Genomic DNA, 27988 nt, shown 5'->3' with positions numbered 1-27988 from the left:
AGAACATACGACCAGTTCCAAAAGAGACATGGACTTTGGGATACAAAACTCTTTGGACTTTATTAAGTACAAATACAGAATCACAAAACTCAAATGTGGATGTTGGCCTGTGAAGGCAGATGTTAACTTGTGGAACCTGCTCTGTCAAAGCAGAGCTGCATTGTGGTTGTTGGACACACACCTTTAAATTTCAGACTCATTTATTTCCAAGTCCACCATGTTTTCCAGTCTTATGTAGTTTTCCACACAGGATTCCCAAGTCAGTGGATGCACCAGGCCACTGTCTCTGCAGGTCCTCAAACTGTCCCTAGAGACGGTCATGGCCACATTGACTGCTGTTTGACTCGGTCATAAACTGTCCCAGTTCCTCCTGGGAGTCAGGGAACCTACAGTCTGTCCTGCCAAACCCAGGAGTAAAATATGCACAGGACGCATAGATTACTTATATATTTACATTTCTTCATTCAACTGTCACCACCAACTGTTTTGACTATTGTTGAAAACTGTTGTAATGCTTAACTGTATTTATGTCATCAGAAATTGTTACAATAAAAAGTGATATCCTGTTAACACATGGCTGATTTTATTTTTCTTTCTTTTTGTTTTGATAAATTATTTTTGAAAGTTGCCAAACAGACAACAAATTAACCAGAGGTTAATTAAATAAATGAGAAGAAAGACAACAACAAAAACCCCTGTTAGGTAGGTGGAACATGACATCCGGTTTACCAGTGAGACTGGTTGGCAGGTCTGATGGGATTTGTAGTCCATCTTTCCTGGCTTTCATCAATGTCACATTGCAGCAAACCCATGAACACAAACCACACAGGTCTGCTCAACAACAAACCAAAATTATAACAAATTAAGGAAAATTTCAGAAAAGACACAAACAGTCTAGAATGACATCATTGGTTTCCATAAAATGGATCATTTCTTAATTTTGCTCTTTAAAGAGCGAAGGCTCATTTGAACATTGTGTTGTTGGCAAGAAATCCAGAACTTCTGCATGACTGCAGCCGTCATGAAAGTACGTCTTGATCAGATCCTCTTCTGAGAGCGAGTCCAGCACCGACCCTGTTAAACAAAATAGAGCAGAATAGAGAAAACTTTGACTGTCCAACAATGGAGAAATTCAGGTGCTAAACTAACAATGCGACACACAATTAAAGCAGTTCGGTTCACATAAAGGTAGAAGATAAAATATGTAAAAACAGAGTAAAATGCAGTAAAGGCAAAAAATTCAACATAAGTACTGTGGAGTTATTAAAAGTAGCATATAAATACTGTATTCAAAAGTAATGTGCAGTAAGGTATGTTCATTGAAAAAAATCTTCAAAAATCAGAATCAGAATAGCATATTTACTGATAACTAGCTGGAATTTGTGTCTCAACAAATGTGGTTTGTTGAACCAAAAGAACTTCAAGACTATTTACCGACGTCTTCGCCTTGTGCCAAGAGCTGCACATTTTTCCCACATGAAAAGCAGATCACTTGAAGTGTCCCTAGATTTTTCACAGACGTCGCAAAACATGAAACATGGCCACCTAAAAAAAATAATAAAAAAAAAAGCCACAGTTGAAACCAGATATTTATACACCAAGAGAAAGATACAAACATATGTCTCTGTCTGTATCGATAGATTGAGATCCATTGATGGGTAAAAGAGTTCATTTACACTCTCAAAGTGTTAGAATTGTGCATTATTCTGGTGTTATTTTATGTCCAGTGTTCTTTCAGCACTGGGAGTTTGGACCCGAATGATGGCCAAGTTTGGTTTACTCTTAAAGTGCAACATATACACTTCACAATTTGCAGCGTAGTTGTAAGTTTCCCACCTGCAGTCAGAGTTATCGTATCAAGGAGGAAGCTGCTGCTGCTCAGAGCAGCACAGAATCTCACATCCAGTTTGCATCCAAATACGTAAAACATTTTTGAAAACTCATATTTTTGCAAATTTGTCAATTTTTTTTTGTGCAAATCCAACATAAAGTATGTTACTTAAAAACTACTATTACGTTAAAAAGTATTGTTACTTTTTTAAAAAAAAAATAATACTTTCTGCCGTTGGTGGTATGTTTCAGTGGGAAACTGATTTCCAGCCGACGGAGGGCAGCAACGCTTCCTTCAGGCTGAATGTTTTTCTGCAACACTGAGTTCCCAGGATCAGGGCGCAGCTGTAAATGTGACAGGACATCATGTCCTGAACACCGTGTGCCTCTGTACAGTGTGCCACAACAAAAGGCCGAGCCGCATCGAACCCTTTAAAGCCAGCCGTTAGACTGAGCAAGGCGTTCACTCCGGCACCTCAGTTCACCGGCTGATTGGATGATTGAAATGATGTATACTGGCTTCGTATCGAGGTCAGTCGCTGCAAACACTGTGTGGGCAAAACAACAATGTCTGCCGTGTTTTAAAATCTTTCCATGCGAAAGTACAATGCCTATAAAAAGTATAGGAAGTTGTACCTTTTAATTGTGCTTAAAATGAGTCATGAGCAGATTAATGTGACATTTTGGACAAAAAAAAATTGTATAATGTAACAGTAAAACCTGATTTCTACAAAATAATGAACTTTAGATAAAAATATGTAACCTAAAATAATTGCGTAAACAATTATCCAGTCAGTCTTTAGTATATGCACCTGGGCTTTGACTGGGCCACTCTAGAACATCCACCTTGTTGTCTTCAAACCGTCTCTGTGTAGCTTTAGCTGGATGCTTCAGGTTGTTGTCTGGCTGGATGGTGAACGTTATCTGAAGCCATAGCTCTATGATGGAAGCTAATTTTCCTCCAGGAGTTTTAGGTTTTGCTGCATTTATTTTACTTTCCACCCAGGGCTTGAGAGGCCTCACTGCATATTGTTCGATGCTCCATTCACTGACATGGGACTGTCATAATGTAGCCAAACAAATATAACACAAATAATTTTTGTCGACCCATTCGTCAGTTTTCTTGAAGGGTTTTGACCTAATCAAGTGAATCCGGTCATCTCACATTTTGCCACTTGAGCTGACCAGAGTTAGAGATAAGCCAGTGGAGATGATTGTAGCCCAAGGGGACGGAAATAATAACACTAAAACACTGCGGCAAAAAAGAGAAGTACTAAAAAGTTGTAATCCAGACTAGAATTAATTTCTGTGCCAGTTATTATTAATTACAAGGAAACAGAGGCTCTCATTGCCATTCATTTGGCTTCGGCCGGTGAAGAACCTGGGCAGCAGTTTGTCTCCTCCATCTCAGCTGCTGCAGCATGTAGCTTCTTGTAATTTCTCCCTAGAATGGTTCGGTCCAGGGATCCTCGTGTCCCGATGTTCCGGAGCTTTTAGATGTGTCCCTGCTCCAGCACACCTGAATCAAACGACTCAATCACCCCTTCAGCACACAGTCAAGTTCTCAAGAGTTTGACTCAGGTGTGTGAAAGGGTTGTCGCTATGTCTCTTCCGTCTCTGGAGAGCTACAGGACCGACTTCGGAGAGCCCACAACGTCACCACGGCCCCTTCATGGCCCCTTCACGGCCCCTTCACGGCCCCTTCAGGGCCCGGCCAAGTCTTACCCTCAGCGAGGCGTTTCAGTGCAGTAAAGAGCTGTTGTCGTCCTGGACACCGCAATTTCATCCAAGCCCTGAAAAATCCTCTTTTTCTTAAGGTCCCGATCCTGATTGTTTATATTTGTCTCTGCAATATTATTTTATATTTATTAAAATATACTTACTTCTTCTTTTTTTTTTTTGGCACTGCCTTTGAGAGTTGCTATTTTTTAAATTTCGTTTTACTGTTTTGTACAATGACAGTAAAGAGACTCTGATTCAGAGGAGTGAATGCTGAAAGTCAGTGACTTGATGCAATCTGCTGGGTTTCCTTAGATAGAAAACCTTCAAAACTATTTTTAGCAATGAACTGAACTACTGCACTGCTTGACAACTAAGATCAAATGGAATGAATTTTTTCTTTTTTTTTTTGTGAAGTGCCTCAAGGCAACATTTGTTGAATACTGGTGGTGTAGAAAAGAAAACTGAATTGAACTGAAAAGGTTGCCTGGTTGCTTGAAAGGAAAATCTAAAAACACGTCACTGCACTGAAACCATAAAGCACTGCAAGGTGAATCCATCTATAGGAAATGAGACAAACTGTGCGATAAAGGAAGACTTGTTTGGAGTGAAAACTTGTTTTTTCCTGCAGCGTCGTCCTAAAAAGAATAACCATCATCTAGGCCAGACCAGGCTATGTGGAACAAGCCGCAGGTCATTTAAAGTTTGTTCTCACAGCAGATTAAAGGCAGGTGGATTAGGATTACTCAGATCCATGTGTGTCTGTCCACACTTCCACAGGAGAAGAGAGGTCAGGAAGTGACGAGCGCTGGGATTAAAGCCCTGACTTGGGTCAAACGACAGACCGACTGCACACACACACACACGCACACACCCCCACCCACACGCACACACACACACACACACACACCCACACCCACACCCACCCACACACACACGCACACACGCACACACACGACATCACAATCTGATGTTAAAATAGAGCTGGTCATGAAATGTCAACAGTTCAAGCACAGTTCAGGTGCAGGTCTGAGCGGCTAGTGCAGAACACGACTGCATCCGTTTAAAACATGAATCAATGAACTTCGTATCGCCAATTTAAGACGGATGTCAGCTCTGAGGTTCAGCTAACAGTAAGTTTAACTGATACCAGCAGGAAGTTCTGGATTCAATAAATATATTGCAAATGTATGAATTCAACAATTAGAAAATATCTAAAAGGTTCTTCCAGCTGTGTGTTTTGCGTAATCTCATTTTTGCTTTTTTGTTGTTTTTTTTTTGTCACATTTAAATGTTTCAGATCTGTGATGAAGATCTTATGGAAACACAAAGAGAAACAGAGAGAGTAATCACATTTCAGTTCAATCTCCCAATCCCAGGTCTGCTTATTGACAGACGTGTGGAGTCAGGAAATCTCTTAAATATGTTAAAGTCTACATAAAGTAGACTCACAGGAGATTACAGGTCTAAAAAAAAATAAATCAACCTGGCATTTCCCCGATCTACAGGAATTTAAGAGCAGTTGAGAAACCGACGTCTGCAAAATAATCTCAATGCTTTTTGACTCCAGTAATCCACAGTGAGACCCACAAACAGTGAAAACACAGGACAGTGGTTAGTCTTCCCAGTAGCGGACCAACCAAAATGATCCCAGGCTCCCTGGCTGCAGGAGGTCACAAAGAGCCCAGGATATTAGGTCTCAGCAGGATGTCTTCGAGGTGAGGTCAGAGATCATGAAGCATTCGTCCCCAAGGATAATTATTTCCTTATTGTTTTTAAAAATCAGTCACGATTAACAAAATCTGGCTTTTTGATTAAACAAATTACCAAAACAAAAAACCTTTTTCTACTGATTTCTGCAAAAAAAAAAAAAGAAGTAAATTTTTAATAAAAAATGTGCACCTTAAACCCTTTATTCAGTCCTTCCGGTCCGTATTTAGTATTTGCGCCTCCGGCTGATGTGCAGTTACCTTTGTCTAATATTAAAATGAGTTTGACGGGAAAAAAAGAGAAAAGAAAAAACACAAACAAAAGAAATCTGTAAGGTGCAAATCAATCCCTCAGCACTGGAGTTAAAATCTGCTAGCAGTTTGGAGATAATTTTGTGTTTTGAAATATAGAGAGATATTCCAGTAAGGCTTTTCTGGAGGAACCTTCCTAGGACTGGACTCAGTTTGCGTTTACGTCACAGTGAACGGTCGGCGCCGCAGCAGGACTGGGTGAGCCTGGTTCTGAGCCAGACAGACTCTCTGAGGACAGCTTGTCTGTGTGGTTCTAACCCGATGTCAGGTCTGCTGTGTTTCTATGTGACCCCTGTGTGAACTCTCCACGAACTCCTCATCAGAGATTCAGAGTGGATAGAAAAAAAGAAAACCTACCCTGTGCATTTGGTAGGGGAGCGGGGAAGACATGAGATCTCTAAAACACAGATCTGACTAAGACAGACCTGCAAGGCATAGATCTGACTTTGATCACAGAAGAAAATAATATAGACATATTTCGTTTGGGAAGGCTCACTGAAGACTGACACAGTAAAATCACAGAATTATGTAAAAGCTTTTATGTGCTCTCCTAATCTGAGCCTGTTGTTCTGAAAGGAACATTATAACAGGGGCTGCAGAGTGAAATGATGAATCAAAAGTAAAACCAAGAGTGATGGTGGAGGAGCCTAACATCGGGTTAGTCGTCAGTATTTCCTCATGGAGATGCTGAGGCTGAACGCTGACACATTTTTATATTCATCGCTGATGTAATCTAATGTTTAAATGTGATATATGTCAACATTTTAGTTCATGTTAAAATGAACTAAAAGGACAGACAGACAGACAGACAGATAGCTTACAGAAGCTGTTTTTAGGCCAAATGTTGTAAACTGACTATTTCTATAAATGGAGCTCAAAACACACAGCAGGAAAAATCCTTCAGAAGAATAACATTGCAGTAAAGCGTTGCCTTACTTTACGTTTTCAAAGAGGAAATCTCTAAATATTCGCATGCCCACGCTTTTTGAGCCGCCGTGTCAGCCATTAAACTTGACCGCCAGAGCAGGCTAGTTTTTGTCCTGTCCATTAGCATGTCTAGGAATAAGGCTTTAGCACTTTAGCCCTAGATAAATATTAACCTCACACACCTTAAAACTGAAGACATTTTAAAATCCATCCATCTTTCTACACTCTTGTCCCTAGTGGGGTCAGGAGGTCCTGGTGTCTATCTCCAGCTAACGTTCCGGGCAAGAGGCGGGGTCACCCTGGACAGGTCGCCAGTCTGTCACACCTAGGGAGAATTTAGAGAGACCAATTTACCTAACAGTCATGGTTTTTGGACTGTGGGAGGAAGCCGGAAAACCCGGAGAGAACCCATGCATGCACAGGGAGAACATGCAAACTCCATACAGAAAGACCCCGGGCCGGGAATCGAACCCAGGACCTTCTTGCTGCAAGGCAACAGCTCTACCAACTGCGCCACTGTGCAGCCCCATTTTAAAATCCTCATCATTAAAACACAATTTACTTAAAGCCTTTTAAGTAAATCAAAAATGTTTTGTAATAAACACAAGCAAGATTTTACCCTGAAAGTTAGCTAGCTAGCTAGTCTGCTAGCTTGGTGAACTAGCCTAGCAGACATGTACTTCTACTGAAACGTCTTTATTCCTGCTTAGATCCAAACAAGTGAGTTCCCTCACTTCCTATTCTGATAATGCAAAGTTTATCAGTGAGTTAATATTTTTCAGCTTCTTTCATTTGTTAAAATAAATGCAAACTGCATCTAACGTAGCAAGTTAGCGCGATGCCTTAACTATTAACAGAGATATTACAGCTTTTTTTTCCCCCCAAAAAAAATCTGCCCAGAGTTTGTAGATTATGAAGGGACAAAGTAGAACATGCAGAGAGAGCATTATTAGGATTCATGTGAAAAGGTGACATTATCTATTTTAGCAACCATAAAAATCGAAAGCAGCATCAGTTCCATTTTGGGACTTCTTCCCTTTCACAAAATGACTCATTAAAACATACTTGAAACACCTCGACGCGGTCAGAGTGCAGTGTTCGAAAGCAGATAAAGGAACTGATCAATAAGTCTTTTATGAGAAACTGAGGCCTGAACAGAAAGGCAGAAGCCATTAGGCTCATTAAAGATTACTCAGCTGCATCAAACAGGACGCCGAGCATATTGTTTTGGCTTCCTGCATGTCCACACTGAGCAGAAAGATCACAAAGCCTTCACGCATTAGACGGCATATGGTTGAAAGGACAGAAGCTAATGGAAAACTTGATGATCAATAAGACAAAGAAAAACAAATATATTTCAGAAATCAATATGCCGAGCCCATGTGTGGAGCTCAAAATGTCAGATATTTACAGCACTTTTTTTTTTTTATTGTTTACTTGTCGCTTCTCCCAGCACACACACACACACACACACACACTCCTGACATTTTGTCTTGTTCATCTCAGTTCTCCGTTCAAAATCAGCAGTTCAATATTTCAGGATGAATCTGTTCACTGGAGTTCAGCTCATGTCAGTCATTTTACATTTATTTTAGTTTTTGTCAGATTAGATTCAGTGGTCATATGTATTTGCATAGAGATCTTCCATTTTAATTCACCTGATTTCCGGCTCCATGCTTTAACATAAACACTATCGTTCTGTGAAACGTTTGTTTCTTTTCTCAATCGACACTGAAGGGAAGAAACAATCAGGTATGACAACAAAGGCTGAGGTCCAGCCAATCGTTGGATTTCTGGGCATCAAAATCGGTGACCTGATGTTGTGATGACCTTCCCCCAGTGAAAAAAAGTATATTAAGTATATTTTAAATAACTCAGAAATAGCTATTTCTGAGTTATTATTTCAGAAATAGTTATTTCTGAGTTATTAGAAATAACTAGAAATAATTATTTCTATTAATAATAATTATTATTTTGGATTAAATAATTAATCCAAAAATTTATTATCTTGGATGTAATAAAAACACATCCAAAGATAGTTTGGATGTGTTTTTATTTCTTTCCTTCTTACAGAAAGTTTCTGTTTATATCACAGGTTTTGTGGTGCTTTTCTATTCTAAAGAAAAAAGATCAAACTTCACATATTTCACAACGAGATATTAATATACATAGAAAAACCTCCCATAAACCGGAATAACAGAACGTACGATGGGCAGCGTAAGAAAGGCTTACAGTATTCAACTATGCCCCATGAACTAATCAGTACAGAAAACGCGAGTGGAAAAGAAACTTCCCGTGTCCCACAGGGACTCCACAGATTCGCAAACAAAAACTCAGAATTGCAAGCAAAAGTTTGAGAAGAGCAACCAAAGGTTTCTGACACGCGCAAATACAAGTTTATATTTTTGCAAACAACTTTTTTTTATTTACAAAACTAGTTATTTTAATTTGTAAAAATAGCTTTTTATATAAATTTAAAAAAAAAATAATAATAATTTTAAAAAACCCGTTATACTTCCAAACGTTTTTATCACAATTTTATTTCTTTTTATTTATTTGAGATTAGGTGTTTTTGATTGAATAATTGCGAAACAAATTTAACTCCATACAAGTATTAAAAGACAGGAAATCCTGCTTTCAGACTGAAAATGTGCGGCAGAAATGTATTTAGTCATTCTTTACCTAAAACAGAGCTACGATACTAAAATTATGAGAAGCTGAAGATTAAAAACCAAGATATACAGATTTGTGTTTTTTTTATTGAATCCCTTTGAAAATATCTTTATATCTTTTCATCGTTTGTCGAGAGTGGCATGACGTAACAATATAATCTGAATAATATGTTTTTATTTGTATATAAATTCATCAGAATCGGCTTTGTTCGCCAAGCTGAGCACAGAAACAAAGGATGTGACTTTGATTCTGCTTTTCTTTCAGGAAGACCAGGCTGAATTTAGGTAAATATGCCTGTTATCAATTTGGGCACACTTCCTATGAAGTGTTCACCAGACCACCTAGGGGTTAAACCATCTCTGTGGTGCTGCCCTGAAGGTAAAAGTCCAAACCGTTGTATCCAGAATGTGTGGGGTCTGCAGACATGTCAGCTGCTTTGTTTTTGGTCTTGGTTTTAATAAACTGAAAGGAATTGAACTGAATAAAGACTGAATTGTATGATTATATATGAACTTGATTTGAAAGGCATTAAGAAATGATTTAAACGAACTGGATCGTTTCTTTGGACCACGGCTATAGTTCAAATTTAACTTCAAAGTAAATAATGTAAAAATGAATTTAATCGTATTGGATTCTATTGCTTGAGTTAAGAGTGCGTAAATAATGTTTTCTAAACATTTAAATGCAGCCAGAACGATTGATGGAATCTGGAAAAGATCTTCCATTTGCATTTGCAAACATTTTCCAGACTGCAGGATGGATTTAGTTTGGAGCGATCAAAGGCCGTCTGGTATTTCTAGGCTGATAAAACGGGATTAATCCAGTGGGAATTCAACCTCCTGCTGCTTGAAAACACACTGCTGGTCACAGTCGCTGTAAAACAAACCAATCTTCTGCTTGCTAGGCGTGGATGTCATCGCCGAATCACACACCGACTTCCACGAACACACATTTTAAGCTTTTATTTGCCGAAAAGTTGTCAAAGATATTTACAGCAAAATAACAAATGCTTTCCTCAAACATCTAATGGCTCCTGTCAGCTTTATTAAGAACGACAACAACAAAAAGTCGCTATTTTACACCTGAAAGACGATTCTGTACACACTGAAACATGGAAAGAGTTCAAGGTATCATCCACAAGAGTTCGAGGAGGGTGTGGCTCTGTGCAGCATTTACAGTGAGGCAATTAAATCTTTTGTTGCATAGTGTTCAAGTGAAGTTATCAATATTCTGCAAAAAAGGTACATGGAAAAACAGCAGCAGGAGCAAGTGAGCACAAACTGTGACATGAACTATGACCTTTCACTGCGTTTGGTGGCTATAAAGATGAAACACAAAACGGGACAGAATGAACACCTTCCAGGTAAAAAAAAAAAGAAATAGCTCTATTACATCGTAGAACTGAAACCTTCACAGTTTGATGTTTGGTACCCTTTAACATCTACAGCTCCCGTAAGAGTTGGACATTTCATTTTGCTACCAGATGTCACTTTATTTCACACTCTGAATATTTAATGCAGAACCAGCTGCTGGCATTTTGACCACACAAGTTACTGAGAGCAAAAACACAGTTATGGCCGAGCAGGAAAACATGAGAAATGCTGAGAAATTTAAAAACTGCAGTATGTAACTTTTATAAAAAAATAAAATAAAAAAAGTTACATATCTGTTGAAACTGTCACCAAATCGTGATAGTGTAATACAAGAGATAATCTGTGTGAAATAAAAGGTAAAGTTTCCCTGCCTTCTCCCAGCAGCACAGGAAGGAGGTGGAGGAGATCAATCTTTTAACAGACTGTCTCATAAACTGTCACGACATGGTGACAGTTTTAAATACATATTAAAAATAGTTTTTATGAGTTGCATACCACAGCTTTTATGTAACTCATTTGCTGTTCTCAACAACCTGAGCTCATAGACTTAACTACTCGCTGAAGCCCGTCGTAGCTTCCCCAACAACTACAGAGGCCTTTCAAAACAAAAGCAGCCTTCTCAGACTTCCATGCAGAATTAATCTACATATGATTTTCAATCTTCCTGCTGATCTCATGCCAGTCTGAGCGTCCAGATGTACCCAGAGGAGGGTTAAACACCACCATCTGCCTTTAGATAAAGTCCTGGTAAAACCCTTATTGGAGCTGTAGCTTTTAAATGAACACACTGTGGCTCGTAGGTGAGATGTACATTTAGTAAAACTCTGGGAAAAAGAGAGGTGTTGGTTCCAGCCAGAACCTCGGAAACAAGAATAAAACATCAAGTATGGGGTCAGATGCTTTCCTACTCAGCCACTGTGCACCCTATCCTCACACCTAAGACGTTACTACAGACCGTTGAGGGTGATGAGTGTTAAGCAGGAGGTAGCATCACGCTACAGAACTAAAACAAGTCTCAGAACTGCTGTGGCTGCAGAGCCAAGTCACTGAAGGACACTCAAGTCCCAAAGAGAGGCTGGTGACAACATTTCGTGCTCTCTCTCTCTCTCTCCGTTTGTTCAGTCATATTCCCCTGGAAGTCCTTCAAGCTCTGGATTTTTCATTTGCCTTTAGGGCTCTATAGCAGACAAGTCCAAACGTCCTGTGATTTCCTGTCTAACCGGTCAGCAGGCTACAACCGAAAGAGTTCAAATCACTTCAATAAGAAGCGGGAAGGAACCAGAGAAAAGGACGAGTGTCTCCGTGTGCCTTTGGGATTATTCTCAGATGGTACAGCTTCCAATTTCCTGAAGAAACCCCCAAATGGCACCGGACAGTGAAATATTTAAAGACTCAATACTGCTCACGTGTAAAAGCTACAAAGTAACCCACTTCACACCATCCAAACCCGTTACAAAATTGAAAATATATAAGGTGCAATGCTGGAAATGGCTGAAATCTGCACATTTTCTTATGTATATAGAGGTTTTCTGTTAGCCTGTCCAAAATGCCAAACTCAACCTCAACAGAAAAACATTCAGTTGCTAAAACATCTGCTAGCGCTGGGAAAAATCATCAAAAACCAACTCCTTGGTCATGAAGAACTCTTATGGCAAAGGAAAACCGTGTGCACTTGGTCCATGAGGGGCTCTTTGGTTTGAACAGGAACTAATGCCCAGTAAGAGTTTAAATGATCTTGTTTGGTTACAACTGCACAGGTTGAAAGGCCTGATATGACGAGTTCGCCTCCACTCTAAAAACCCATCAGATCTTCATCTGGAATGTGGCGCAGATCATCATCAACACACATCGCTGTCGTTCTCTGTTTTTAAGCTTCTGGGAGATTTTTCTGATTCCTAATTGTGCCTCAGTGTTGAACTCCGAGAGACCCCCCGACTGCCTCCTCTGAAATCATACCCGCTCGATGAATCATTCAAAACTTTAAAAACAAAAGTGTTTGCACATTTTGCTAGCCTGAAACTTCACAAGTTCGCAGACTTCTCAGGTTTCCATCTTGGTTCAGAACCTTCAGGATGAATTCTCCCGCGGGTCCAGTCGACTCGGGGTGAATCCTCTTAAAGGCACAGGGATGTTTGAAGGTAGCAGTCGTCTGTTCTTCAGAGTCATTACTCCCACGAATGCTTTAATCGGTGAGAACACGGCCAACCTGCCTCATAGTTCAGTACAGTACAAAAGTTAAGGAAGAACAAACTCATAAAACAAACTAGATTACAAAATGAAAGCTGCTTTCTGATCCAGCCAGCACTCTGACTTCACTCTGACATTGTCCATCTCCCCAGTAAGCGAATAGAAAATAAAAATGAGATTGTAACGAGTCTATTTGCATATTTCTCTGCCCCAGAGGTTTGGAATAATGCTCCAGTTTGTCTTGCAGCTCAGTTCTAGATCATGAGTCTTCACATTTCAGGTTGTCAGAGTCCTTCTTCCTTCCCCGTCCACTGCCACGGAGACAACAGGTCTGCAGAGAAACAGAGTGAAGAGGTCAGAATGAGGCGACGACACACACACAGTGACTTTTGAGGCCGTCAGTTCTTACTGCCAAAGAATCTCTTTATGACGAAAGAAACCTAACTTTTACAATCCACCTCCAGCTTTGCTTTGTCTCATTCAGTAACAGAAATCAAAGTTAAATTTTATTCCTCAGAACCTTGAGCTCTGTGAGTTTCCTCAGCAAAAATCTTTTCCTTTTTTCACGGGCAGAGAGGTTTCCTTTTTACTCTTTGTGGTTCTTCACAATCAAAACTGAACAAGGACATGATGTCAAAATAAGTCCCAGGTTGCTCGAGTATTTTCCCGCAGAGGAGCAGCAGTGGGAAGTAACGGCCTCAGGAAAGAGCAGCTGCACTGGAATCGCCTTACTGGACAAACGTCGCGTTTTCTGTTCATTGAACCGATCATGTTGGGATTTGCTGTAGGTTCAGCAAAAGAAACTGCTCTCCTTGTGCATTTAGGATTGGTTTAGACATTTAATATTTAAAATTGTAGTATCTTGTTTACATTTCTAGAACTGGTTTTGGTTCTGGTACAGGGTGAGATAATATCCGTCAACCACAATGGTCTGTCCAAATATCCAGCTATAATTTTTGTGTAAATTAGAATAATAAAAATAAATTTGCTTAATGGAAACCACACTTTCAAAAGAACACGTTTCTCAGTAAAGGTTTTTGAGTTGGAATGAAGTGGTTTTTCAGCTGCATCAAAGGTATTGTATTTTGTAAAACTGCAATGGAAGCACTTTTTTTGTTTTTTAATCACGAGTCATGTGATCAACAACCGGATATTGTCACTGGCGTAAACCATGAAGAAGACAACAGGAAGTAGTTGGAGCATCATGGCGCGGCAGGGTTTTTTTATTGCGTGAATAAACTTATTCAGATGTTATTTTAATTGTGTTTGTTATTTAATTACAACACCATGATTGTGAAATTGTGGGGTTTTTAGCGGAATGTCAACAAAGGTTTGGACTTCATGCTCCATGAAGACCATGGACTTTACGTTGCTCATTAGCATTGTGAGAGCTGCTCTAGGTTGTTCTCAGTTGATGTTCAGACATAACATTCAACCCTCTGCTTTCACAAAACAAAAACAGATATAGGTTTGTTCTCTCTAGAACATCTCCGAAGAAGGCGTTGCTGGACAACAGACTGACTGGCAGAGAAATTTGTCAAATACATCTAAAGACATAGAAGAAACATCAACTTATATATAATGAGATTTCAATATTCCAGAGTAAAATCATCTACATTCGTATGTTAATATTCACGAGGCAAAATGTGTGAAATTATTTTCAGAAACTTCTGGGTATAGACTTTTTTTTTTTTAACAAACATTCAGTTTACATAAATTTATTGCATGCATAGCCACACACCTAATAACTAGTTTAGAATGGTCCTAACCAACTGTACAAGTATTGGCACCATATATCACCATATATATGGTGATGGTGATATATTACCATATATCACCATCATGTATTAGTATGTGTGGAATCAAACAGGATCTGTGGCCATGACTGAACAGAAGGGAAGAAGACCAAGTGTTATTGTGGGGTAGAGTCTCGGCCGTAGTTTGTTCCTGGAGGGAAGCTTGCTGAACCTGCGTCCATGTTGGGTTCAGCGCTCGGCTCCAAGAATAGCCCAGCGGCTGACGTGCAGCGGCTCGTTCCCCTTTCACAGGTTGCATAACAGCAGTGCACATGTTAGGAACACAAGCTCAGCTGGAGGCATGCGAGCTGGAGAGCCTCCACTCCGTACTGCTGACTCAGGATTTCTAGTATATCACCTCCAAGTGTGTGCTTAGTTTTTGTTTAAATCTGTCAGTAGAGAAAAAACACAAACCACCCAGATGCTAAACATCTAATTTGAGGATATATTATAATGCATCAACGTTGAGCTTAGTCCACTTCTTCCCAACAGAAAAACAAGACTGTCTCCATCTGACTGTAGCGATTAAAACAGCTTCAAGAATATTTTGGATTATTTTAGGTGAACACCAGTCACGATCTGAACACCTGCAAAGAGTTCTTCAGTAAGCATCAACAAGATCAGCATTGTCAGATGTACTCAGACGTGTACAGTACTGTCTCTTTCCTCCAATAAACTGGTCCTGCTCATGTCTGAAACTAATGCCTGACCTGAAGTAATGTTTCAAAGGTCTTTTGTTTAATTGCAAGAGAAAATGATTGGAGAACAACCAAAGAAGCCCAAATAAGAAAAAAGTGGAAGAGAACATTAAATAGTGTTCCCTCTTATCTGCGTTGAAATTTGCTTATAACAGTGCTCTGCATCACCAGCCTTTCGATGGTATGAAGCCAAGTTTACATCATCAGCAGTTTCATAGAAATGCTGATGAAATGTGTTGATTTGCATGTTTTACCACCTCTAAACAACCCAGAGCCAGCAGGAAAGCCAACATTCCCTCACTAATGGAAATGAAGGGAACTGTTAGCATTATTAGCATACAAATAAGAGGCTTTCAAATTAAAAGCAGATGTTCCCGTTCTGTCTCATCTCACACTTCAAGTGTATTTCACAGCCTGAAGTCCTAATCTAAAGGCTGTTTCCACCAGACCACTGTCTGGAAAAGGCTGGTATTTTCGGATGTTGATTGGAGAAACGTTCCATGTTTAGACCATCGAGACACCTCAAGTCAGCTGCAATGTTCATGCCAATGATTTTTGCACATCATTGAACATGCATGCACTTGTAACTCTTAGCTTCCATTTCACTCATTTTCACCTCATCGTCAACAGTAACCCGTCAACAGATCTATTCTTCAGGAGGAATTGTGTTAAACTGAACAGGTTAAGTAGCAGAGCACAGCACAATGCTGTCTGCCATTGTTTTTGTTATCTGCCATTGTTTTTGTTTATCTGCCATTGTTTTTGTTATCTGCCATTGTTTTTGTTATCTGCCTATGCATGTGTAGAACGAACCCAGCAATCGTTCATTCTGCGCCTCCGCGCTTTCACGCCTGCAGACGCCTCCGTGGGGGAACGGTCCAAAAACGATCTGACGTGAGAGACTCCTGTCACTAGAGACGTGTAAACAAATAACTAGACCACAACAAAAATGTTACACTTTCACCCAAAATTACATTTTTATTGCACTGGGAAAATCTCATCCATCCATCCATCCATTTTCTTCTGCTGATCAGGGGTCGGGTGAAGCAGCCCAAGTAGAGAAAATAGATTGCTCGATAAATCAAGCCTTTTGACTCAGCGCTCTCTTCACCATGACAGACCATTACAGCACCAGCTTTACTGCAGACCCCGCTCCAGTTCTCATTCATTCATTTGTGAACAAGATCCCGAGATACTTGAACTATTCCACTTGGGGCAGAACCTCTTCCCCGACCCAGAACAGACACTCTACCCTTTTAAGACCCTTTTCATTCTCATAATGTCAAATTATGACAGTCGCTATCTTATGTCATACCTAGGTTTTGAAGTAATATTCATGTTGTAATATTTACAAAATGTAGGATCTTCTTGGCAGAAAAATGCAACTACTTTTTATACAAGTGTAAGTAAAACCAGGCAATAAGTGTCACTTATTTCATAACTATAGAGAAAAAAAAGTTTGGTAAACTCAATGGACTAGCCATATGCTGACAAGAAAAAAAAATCTGATTATTCCATTTAATTTTTAGGGCACAAACAAACACAAGGATAGTCTAGCTTAATTTTTTTTAGATGAACATTAAAAACATTAAAAGGTACAATAATTTTTCCAGTTTAAACACTCAGCAGAGACACAGGACTTTCAGATCCCTCCTTATTTCAGCAGATGCTGCCAGTGCCCCTTTTCATCAATTATTTACACCCAGAGAGACGGCTTTTCTGCTTTATTATTCACAAAATGATCCCATTAACATCACAAAGGCACGACAATATAACCACACAGAGCATGGGACAGATCCGTTCGACTTAAAGGGGATTGAGAAGTGTAAACCAATTAGATCCAACACAGTCACCATGAATGAGGACAGCAGACGGGAAAAGATGTGGACAAATGTTATTCTAAAGCACGGCGTAGCCACAGTTATGCCTCTACTATCCATGAGCTGTACATTTCTGACCAGACTCAGGCTTTTCCTCTTCCTTAATTTAAGTCTGATTCATTTTACCACAATGTTATAGATTTAGAAATCTATTTTTGTGAGTTTTCTGCTCAATTCTGTTAAACTTCCTGATAAACAAAAACACACTGAGGTGTTTCAGTCGACCAGTTATGCAACAGCTCGCTTGTGTAACCGGCTCTGAATCCCAGAAGAAACATTTTTTTTTACAGCCTCCCCAATCACTGAACCCAGACTTTTACAAGCATGCTATGGGCACAAATGTGATGGACACTCCCAGATCTCGGAGAGCTGCCTCCTTCTGGTTCCCCAACTTCTGTCCAGAACATGTTGTACAGTACAGTGTCTTTCAGAGGAGTACTATCAAAAAGTTTGAATTATCTGAATCCTGTTTTTAAATGCTTTTGAGCATTAAACTGCGAAGCAGCAAAGCCTTGGAGGCATTGGCATATTCATTAGAACCGCTCTGCGCGGTGAAATGCCTCAACTTGTACAACGATTGTCGGTGCTGTCAATTAAAAAAAATATATAAAAATTGATTCCTGAAGTAATGAATTACTTCATTACATTCATTCAGAGGAAGAGAGGAGCTGTCAGAGCTCTGGGCTGTTTAAGACAGAGAGGCGTAAGCCTGGCACGCAGCGAGAGGACAAAATGTTCCCGACCAAAGCCTCCATAAGCCTTGAACCAGCAGCACTCGCTGTCCAGCAGTGGAATCAGATGGGAGTTTGAGGACCGGTCAAAATAAAAACATGCACATGATTTTCAATATTCTGATTTCACCTAAAGGCAACTCTATGAATGACATTTTCACTTAGAGGACTTTTAAAGCCGTAAAAACACAGTAAAGCACAAATATTAATTACCAACAGGGCCGATACGATTCATTGAATGATTCCAGAACCTCAATGTTTACAATTCTTCCAGGCAAATTGTCTGCATTGAAGGTTCATTAAACTGTTTTACCATTTACCTTGCTGTCTTCCAGCCGGATAATGGTTTGTGCAGCTAAACGCTCTCACTTCCAGCGCTAAGTGCTGTTAGCATCTGTGCAGGGAGGCGGCGGGGGACAGAAAGAGACAAAAACCGCCAACGGCATGGGATCACTAAATAAAAAAGATTACACAGCTCTGTGTGTGCACTGCAGAGCAGAACTGGTGTTTCACATCAGCCTGACCTCCGACCTCAGCAGGAAACATCCATCACATGCATGGAGTTCACTGGTGGCTGCTGGGATCTGATATGCAATGCATGTACAAGAAAATACTTTTAGGCTAACATTGCTGAATAAGAAGAGAATCTACCTGAAATGAAATAACTAAAAAGTGCAGTAAATTAGAAACGTCTATTTAAAAAAATGTTTTTTACGCTTCAAACTTCACTGAAGGTGATGTTTGAATTGTATTGTGTTTATTAAGACTTATAGACTATATAATAAAAATGGATATAATTAAATGTTTTCTTATTAAGTAAGGAACAGAATAGTTTTTTCTTACAATTTTTTCCTTTCATATTACTTTTATTAGCTTAAGTAGCAACTACAGAACAAACAGTTTACTGGAATACCTGACGGATTAGTTGATTACTAAAATAATAATTTACAACAGTAGAAAGATAGATTGTTCTATAACAGTGGCTGACACATTAGTAACTAATACCTGTAACAATATACAAATCTATACGTTAGTGGTCTGTTTTGAGTACATTTCAGGATTTATTTTGCGTATGATATTTTATCTTGCCATGTCGTTTAATTGGATTTTCAACCGTTTGTTCCACTGGACCTCATCAGAACCACAGGCTGGTTTTCTCCATGCATCGATGCAGGAGCATGAACAACCATGGATGAAGTGAATAATATTGAACACACTTCCCAATAGCTGACATTTTTGTTTAAATATCCCTTTTTTGTAATATTAATTTACTGAGACATTGAACTTTGACTTTTTGTCACCTGTAAACCATGATCACTGAGATTACAAGAACGTGGCTTGAGAGGATGAATGAATAATATACAAGTTTCATAACTTTTTCACAATATTCTAATGTTCTGTGCTGTATAGTAAAACAGGAGCTGAAAAAGTGGTTTGCTTATAAAAAGTTACCATTAAATGAAAAACAACTAAATTCATCATATTTTCTGGTAATCAAATCTATAATGATGCAAAGTTTTAAGTAAATGGAGTTGAAATTGATAGTTTATCAGAAAATATTATTCTAGACAATAAACTCAGTTTTAAGCCTCATATTGAATATATTAAATAAAGTCATAAAAACTATTGGAATGTTGTTTAAAATTAAAGATTTAATAAAGGTAAAAGGCTTGAATGTTGTACACTCCTCCTTGGTTAGGCCCTATTTGTCATATTGCTCAGAAGTTTGGGAAAATGCAAGAAAAAGAACCATTGATATATTAGTTAAGTTACAAAAAATAGCTTTTAGGCTTTTTAATAATGTGGGATATTGTGAACCAACTAACTTTTTATTCAAAGTAATACTTTTAAATGTAAAAACATTGTACATACTGTATATAAAAAATACTGTATAAAGCTTTGAACAAAAACCTTTCTTCTGAAACTCAGAAATAATTTAAGTTAAGAGAAAATAAATATAATTTGCGAGGTTTGTTAGAGAAAAAGAGGTAAAGTTTACATGTGTTTCAGTTATTGGTGCCAAACTGTGGAATGAATTGAATGATCATTTTAAATTATGCCCTTTCTTTAAAAGAGCCTTAAAATGTGAAATGATAAAAGCTTATACTGTTATGTAGATGTTTCTATGTATTGTGTAACCATGTAAGCAGGTACTGCATGTGTATTTTTGTACATACATGCATCTTTAAATATAAATGTGTGTGTGTGTACATGTGTGTGCATATGCACACTGTATGTAAACATATTATTTCGACTTTACTCTCATAACTGAATTCTTTAAGATGTTCTCTGTGTGACTGAGTCATAGATTCTGCATAATGCAAGAGAAATAAAACCAGGCTCCACGTTGCTCCATCGCAGGTTTGGCTGTGTTCATCCTGCCGTTGTCAGCTCCCTTCAGTTTAGCAGCTGCAGACATGAACACCCCAGTAGCAGGTCCAACACTCCTCCCCTTCTTTCCAACACTAATCACTAATCCTTCTTTCCAACAGATGACAGCTTTATCAACTGAACCAGTGCTAGCCTGTTGCGTAACCGTCTATCCCGTCGTGCCACAAGAGAACGAGGCCAATCGGAGGCAGCAGGGAAACGTCCCGATTGCTCTGCCCCGAGTGCCCTCCACCCGGAGCAGCTGGGCGGTGTTATGTCACAGCGTGAGCAGCCTGTTATGACGAAGAGCTAACAGAATGGCTGAAAGGAGCGCTGAGCTAATTTGCCAAACAAACCCAGAACTCGGGCCTGGTCAGTGGAGAGTTCGGGTTCAAACAAACAGGCGGCCAGTTTGGGTCGCTGAGCATCCGCTCAGCGGCGGTTTGATGTCATGCAGGGAGCTTCTGCTCCAAATAGCAAACTGAGACAATTAAAATCTTACAGGGACACTTTACTGCACTGCTGCCACCACAAACACATTTTTGCTAAAGAGTTTCAAATGGAGAATTCACATGCAAGAAAGATTAAAATAATCTCCCTCTATAGATTTAAAAATTTGGGCCATTATCAGTTATATAACTAACCTACCAACTGAAGTTGATAACCTAAATGAATGTGCCAACTATAATCATGATCCAAATGTTCAAACTGTTCCACTCCTATTTTGTTGCAAGAGCATGGAGTTGTTAACCTTGTACATTAACATAAATGAATTAAAGTTTAGGTCAGAGTGCATCTCAGATATCTACTGAAAGTAGGGCTGTAACGACTCCAACATGATTCAAGTACCTCAATTATTTAAATTCCTGGAGGCATATTATTATCTGCCTTTAAGTGCTAGCAGCATAACGTCTAATTTTCAAGTTTGGTCCAGGGGGATTTTATTGATCGATAGTCTCTACTGATTGTTTTTCTGGGGATCAAAAGCATACTTAACGTAACTGGCAAGATGCATAGAGTACAGCAGCCTTTCTCCTACCAGAGCTGCTTCCTGGTGGGGAAGCGTGCGGCGGGTTTATTCATACAGGTGAGTGGATAGACTCAACACTGCATTTGGCTGTGCTGTAGTTGATGCAAGTTAATGCAAGTGTAACTTTACGGACGAACCGGAAAATAAATTCACCACCATTCCAGTCTCAGCAAATGTGTGGCGCAGTGCATTGTGGCCGAACTGGAAGATGTGTTTCTGTGTGTGACGGAGGAGCCAAATCCAGTCGTTTACATGGACACAAAAGTATGTGCATAGTGAGAGTTCACCTATTGACTTGACTGAAGATGAATACATGAAGGAACAACTTGTGTATAGACATCTTTGCAAGTCTCTTTGCGAGCCTGCCTCTTTATTATCCTGCTAGTTTTGGGATTTATTTCATTGTGTTGTGTTAATTGTCATGTGGCAGCCATTTTGTTTTTCCCTATTGTGTCCATATGGTTTAGCTAAACCAGTATTTAAATGCTCTAATGCGTCATTTCAGGAGGTCAGTCTGTCTTTTGTCAGTTTTGTCTTTGAGTTTAGTATTTTGAGTTGACTTCTTTTATTGGCATGCCTGTCTAATTGTTATGTTAATCATTTCTCATTCCTTGGGGGTAAATAAAAACCCACTTCTCTGAATTAATTTCAGCTTCTCCATTCTGCACCGTTTGGTCCCTGACAATGGCACACCTCAATTCACAGCCTGCTGTTAGAGCACTTCACATAATGAGCACGCAATGCTAAAGACATTCGGTGACAACACCTTGTTTTGGGCTTCACTCACACATCCCAGGTGTTAACATCCAATCAAAGGCTGTTTGCCCTGCGGCTCAGATTGTACCCTTCCTGCTTCCCAGTGGCAGCAGAAATGCTGACTTCCATTTCTGATCAGCAGCTCTCTGGTTACCACACCCTAAGTTTTCTTTTTTTTAATCCAGTTTTGAAACTGGATTAAAAAAAAAAAATACAGAAAAAGTTTGAGATTTTGATTTTTGACTACATTTAAAGCCCTACACTCTAAAATGTGTTTTTGGCTGTAGTTAATTTTGTGGACTAATTTACATTAATTTCACTTAATTTATTTGGTCTAGTGATGACAACTTACTATTAATTAACTTAAAAGTTACAAAACTAACTGCCTCAAATTGACTTGCACTATAAAAAGTGTATTCCAAACAAATAAGTTCAACGGCGGTTTCGTATCCTACGTCTGACACAAGATTCACCAGGGATGGATCCTGCACCAACTGTGATGGCACAGGGGTAGAGCACAACTCGCATAAAGAGATCTTAGTCCTTAATGCTGCCGTCGTAAGTTTGATTCCAGCCTGATGATCTTAGCTGCATGACGTCTCTCTCTGTCATTACCCACTAACTAGTCTAACTAGTCTCAAAGGCGGCCTGAGCCAAAAAAACCCTGGTAAAAAAGAGATCATTTATTAGTTTACTTTTTTATTTGAAGTATATGAAATGATTTGAGCAGGACCGACTTAAATTTGTCATTTTTAACACAGTTAATGAATTCAATTATATAAACGGAGTTGGATGAACTTAATGAATTGAGTTAGATAATCATAATATGTTGAGTTTATCCAACTCAACATATCAAACTTAATTGAATTACTTGCTACCAATAGAAGGAATTCAATTAAGTTGGTTCAATTAGTTGAACCAATTAACTAATTGAACTAAGGTAGGAAATGCTACTCAGGTATGTTTAAAGTAGAATTATGTCCACAGCTTTAAGAAAACATGTTCACAATGTGAAATTCTCATATTTTTTTAATCTTTGAGAAATTCAAGACAGTTAATATTTATTTTTAAAAATTTCTACACAATTCCACTAGATTCTCATCTCTCTTCACTGCTTCTTCTGGGGTTTCTCCTATTGAACTTGATTTCTCTGGTAGAATTTCAACCGGGTCAATCAGGAAACCGGAAGAAAGAGGAGGAGACGGCGCAAGTTGATTTTCAATACTAAAAGGTGCGCCGTTTTAGTATTGTAGCCTGTCTGTAGTTTTGTAATGTAATATAATAATAATAATAATAATAATAATAATAATAATAATGGCAGCGGAGGAAGTGAACAAAACAGTTCAGTCTGTGTTGGCTATGTCTCTAAATACTGAATTAACATCACCAGTCATCCAGTTCAGCTCAGCAGTTCTGTCTTCGCAGTGGAGGATGGTTCTTTACAAGTTCTGGTGAGATTCATAGCATTGAACTGGCACGTTACACACATCATGGGGAAATGTTAGTGATTGGGTAATATTTAAAACTAGCAATTATTTCGAGGGTCCAGACATTACGGACAAAGCAAAGAGTAGAACTTGCTTTCTGACCATCACGCTCTTCTGGGTGAGTGTTGGTACTTGTGGGCTGCTTTACCTGCTGCCTGGTGTCTGACCACTCCGGATGTCTCTTTTTTCCTGCATTGAGCCTCGATGTAGCCAAACTCCATCAAGTGTTTGTGTTTTTAAAAGGTATATTAGATTTGTTGTGTTGATGCATTTTGATGTGCTTCAACCTGAGGCAATTTTCCATTGCAATACGCAAACGTCCCCATTCACTCTTGAGCGTTAAAGTTTCACGCAACATTATTTAGGATTTGTTGCTGCGCGCTTGCGCAGTGTGAAGGAAAGAGGAGATGAGCTGCACATGCAGGCTGCGAAGTGAGATACAGGTGATCGGTTTTGGTGATTGGCAACAAGAGACAGTGATCGGCCATCACTGATCATACACTTTCAATCGATCGGCACACCTCTAATTACTACTAACATGGAAGAATGAAAGGCAGCCTACCTGGAGAGGAAATGGGTCCCTACTTGGATGGGTTGGGGTAAAAAAGGAAAGGTTTAGAAGTGTTTGTCATGCAGCAAAAGTGACTTGATCCATTCGTATTTCCAGTTGGAGAGCATCTGGTCGGTCCTGAGGGTTTACTGCAAGCATGTCCAGAAGGAGTTTCTTTACCCCTTCAGTCATAGAGCTCCTGGCCTTCTGAGGGATGTGCAGAATCATCTTGGGGTTCTCCAGCAGAGCTTCCCCAACAGGAATGATCTCAGAGCCCTGTCGAACGTACGTGCCCAGTAGTTCACGCTTCGACTCTGCATCAATGAACGTGATTCGTTCGACCATTGCCCAAATGATGATGCCAAGGGCAAAGATGTCAGCTTTAGCTGTGTAGTGGCCCTCCCAAACCTCCGGGGCCATGTAGAAGTCTGAGCCGCAAGCTGACGATAACCAGAACTTGTTGATGTTGACAGTGTTGTACTGGTTGCTCCCTTTGCCACCAGCTCTCGCTGTAGGATCTTCTTCACTGGTCTTGGAGGTTAGTCCAGCACAAACCTTACTGAGGCCAAAGTCTGCTACCTTAAGTACAGGTGAACCAGATTTCTGCGAGATGAGAATGTTGTCTGGCTTCAGATCCCGGTGGACAATGTTGTTCTTGTGAAGGAAAGCAATGGCACTTGTTAGCTGGAGCATGAAGCTGCTGTTGGTCTGGGGGTCGGGTCGCCGAGACAAGATGTACTGGTTGAGGTCCCCACCTTCGCAGAACTCCATAACGAACCAAAGGTAGCATGGCTCCTCTGGGTAACCCAGGATGCGCTCACCTTAGGATTAGAAGACAATACTTTGTTACAACTCTAAAAGTCAAAAATGCCCAAATTATGAAAGCAAAAATCAAATAATGCTCAGGAACACGAACACAATTATTTTCACATTAGCTCAGCATTAATGGTACTAAACTTTCTACAAATCTAAAAGCAATGGATTTTCCAGGAAAGCTAACGTGGCAAGGTTCTATGCCATGGCTTAAAAATTTCCCAAGTCTCTCCAATCATTCAGATATCTCAACCTGAAAAACCAGAATTAATTTATTTACTTACTTTCATTGAGGCACATTTTCCAGTGCTTCTCCAGTTTCCCAAGGTCTTTCTAAGTTTTACCTTCGACTGCTTTTTCATTTTTCCCACCAGTACTAACCCTATAATCCACTTAGTGATTAAACATAATAAATAAAACAAACAACTGACAAATCTTTGAACAATTTCCAGCAGATTAATCATGTCTAGTCAGGCACTGAAGACCCGACAAAGGACCAGAAATCGGTTGTACAGTTGTCATCAGCTCTTTGAGAAAAGCCTTGTTAACGTGACAAGATGGCAGTAAAAATCAACAAGAATCCCATTTAAGCTGGTTCTTTATTTATTTGTTAATGTAAAAAATGGTCTTAATGCTCCAGTAATTAAAACAAGTGGACTGAAGTTGATTGACATTGGGCTTTTCCATCAGTGTCCCAGAGCTCAACTAGAGCTAGTGTTGGAACCAGTTCTTAACTGGTTCCACAAAAGAACTGGTTTGCTTTTACGCCACCTAAGAACAAAGCCAGTCATGTCCTGACAGTGTTTCAAAAGGTTGATCCTCCCCTGCGTTATTCTGGGTTTATGCAAGTCTTGAACAGCATGGCAACAGCTTCCTTAAAATCATCACCATGACTTATTAAATCCTTCTAACAGCCCCTTCATTTAGTTGAAAATACCAGCTACAACTAAGCAGAACATTGACCTTTTTAAACTCTGGGTAGACAGTAGGAAGGATAGGAGGCAGGCTGTTTTAAATCTGACAAATCAAAAATGAAATTGAACCCAGGGGTTTAACATATGGTGCTCATTACGTTTATACTGGCTGAGTCCATATTGAGCTCTTGCAGAAAGTGATTCTTTCTTCAAGTCCAGCAGTGAACTAGTGTCGATTTAATGTTATAGAATCTGTTTTATTCAGAACAGATCTCTTCATAGCTGCAATCAGCTGAGCTTACAGCAAAAACACAACACTTTGCGACCAGACTGATTTCGTGAAGGAGCAGCGACTGAGGCTTCAGTGAAACTAGATTCATGACAGGCGGAGGAAACCACGTCACTTGTACGCATTGACCTGTCATGATAATCGCTGTGGAGTTGTCACGTATCGTGCCATGCCTGCTTCTTTGCTTCACACTTCTGAAACTTACAAGAATCAGAGCAAAACAAACTCAAAATGTTTAAGTCGAAGGCTTTAACATTGTTGCTGTGATCTATTATTTTCTATTAGATAACAAAGCCTAGAAACAATGTCACTGAAGGATTTTACTTAGAGAGCCAGAACTGTGACACTTACATAACTGCGCTGCTATTAAAAGAAGAGACGCAAACACAGCAGCTGGGTTTAGTTGGAAACATAGATTGAACTAGCAAAGGCTGAGTTAGTATCAATAATATAGAAATAGCAATGATCAGCAAAATCACTAACTATGTCAGAAGAGACAGACATAAATAGGTCAAGTAGAAACCCCCGACCTGATTCGAAAAGTGTCTGAATCATAACTCTGGCTGATTTTTTATGTTTCTGAGTTTATGGTGCAGCATTAAAGTTAAACGTCCAAGTGTTTAGTCAGGAAGAAAGTCTCTAACATGCAGCCAAGTAGTACACCGTGTTCTCGTTTGCGCTGGAGGAAGCACAGCGTTGTTCTCTCTGCGGCTCTTCTAGGTGATGTACAGCGACATCACTGTCAGATAGGAGGCTGCAGAAGGAAATCCATATCACTGGAGTAGAACAACGTTTCCCTTCAACTACAGTAAAAAACGGTGTAAATGCAAACTACTTCATCTGAGTGCAGAGTTAGCAGCAGCAGGTCCTAATCTCACAAAGTTGCATTTTATTTTGAAACACAGAAAGGTGATAAGTAGTTATTGCTTTTAAGCTAATGTTAGTCATGCAGGCTAAAAACTGCATTACATCCAATCAATTGGCTAAATCAGAAGTTTTCTATGCAGCAAGAGCATCAAAGTTTGGCTACATGTTGTTGACACCAGTCAGCACATTATCTCCTGAATAAACTCAATTTGCAGGCCCTTGTTTCAGGTTTCAAGGCCTCTGTCTAAGCACTGAGTGTGTTAAAGTACAGGTACCTTTGAGGGAGGTCTCCACTAGCCGCAGGTACTGCTTGGACTTCTTGTTGCCGTGGCTCATCTTCTGGGCCAGGCCGTTCCGCTGCAGCACGCACTCCTCTAGTTGAACCACATTCTGGTGTCGGTTCTCTAGGCTCGTCAGGGCCCAGAACTCGGCCAGTGCCAGTTCGACGTTTTCTGGGGCGTCGCACTGGAGCCTCTTCACCGCAACCCTGGCCCCTGTTCTCCGGGCCACGGCCTCGTACACCACCCCGTAGCTTCCCCGGCCCACCTCCCGCAGCAGGCTGTACCGCGGAGACACGGCCGCCGCCGGCCTGGAGGGGTCACTCCGGAGGAAGGAAATGGAGAAGCAGTCCTCGTCGTCTTCCTCGTCCATGGCCTCAGCACGCCTGTTGTTGTTCCCCACTGAGAGGGAGCGGAGGACCTTCACCGCCTCCCGCTTCATCTTGGCGGCCACGCTGCGCCTGCAGCCCCGCACGCCGCCGCTTACCTTTCTTCTTCTCTTCCCGTCGCATATATCCATAGCTTATTTTTCGTCGCAAGCAAACATGAGGCGATTACGTGTTTATCTGTCATTACTTAAACTCTTGCCAAATAAAAGTTGGCCGTTCTTGCGTCTTCCTGGTCGAAGGTTTCGGAGAAGTTAAACCTCTGCCTGTCTAAAATGGCAGACTTACTTTTTAAGCTGTTAAAATGTTAAAAGTTGCCGATAAACCTGCCGATGCGCCACAGGCTGCCCGTCCAGATGTTCTAAATATTTTCTGCTTCCTAAACAAAATGTTCCAGCTCTTGCAGAGAACAG

At 40.0% G+C, this 27988-nt stretch overlaps 1 protein-coding gene across 3 annotated transcripts; it reads right to left on the bottom strand.

Moving 5' to 3' along the window:
* Positions 1–44: 44 nt before the first annotated feature.
* On the bottom strand, positions 45–27988 carry stk35 (serine/threonine kinase 35). Of its 3 annotated transcripts, XM_032569754.1 has the most exons (4): positions 27187–27988; positions 24041–24849; positions 1435–1545; positions 45–1074 (listed from the first exon to the last, which is right to left on the bottom strand). In XM_032569754.1, the coding sequence occupies exons 1-2, from the start codon at positions 27707–27709 to the stop codon at positions 24107–24109; spliced, it is 1266 nt and encodes a 421-aa protein (XP_032425645.1). In that variant the 5' UTR covers positions 27710–27988; the 3' UTR covers positions 45–1074; positions 1435–1545; positions 24041–24106. The 3 variants fall into 3 exon arrangements, with proteins under 3 accessions (XP_032425645.1, XP_032425653.1, XP_032425636.1); XM_032569762.1 differs by lacking the exon at positions 1435–1545; XM_032569745.1 differs by lacking the exons at positions 45–1074; positions 1435–1545 and adding an exon at positions 10118–13061 and having other exon boundaries at positions 27187–27987.

Source organism: Xiphophorus hellerii, chromosome 1 (genome assembly GCF_003331165.1).
Source record: "Xiphophorus hellerii strain 12219 chromosome 1, Xiphophorus_hellerii-4.1, whole genome shotgun sequence".
Classification (NCBI taxonomy): domain Eukaryota; kingdom Metazoa; phylum Chordata; class Actinopteri; order Cyprinodontiformes; family Poeciliidae; genus Xiphophorus; species Xiphophorus hellerii.
The sequence above is the reverse complement of the archived record's forward strand: the minus strand, read 5'-3'. Positions and strand labels throughout refer to the sequence as shown.

Bases quoted from the DNA above. Each gene is read 5' to 3' on its own strand.
- stk35 (XM_032569754.1), bottom strand. From the start codon at position 27,709: ATGGATATATGCGACGGGAAGAGAAGAAGAAAGGTAAGCGGCGGCGTG. The intron at 24,850-27,186 runs GTACCTGTACTT...TCTAATCCTAAG, and splicing joins AGTGGAGACCTCCCTCAAAG to GTGAGCGCATCCTGGGTTAC.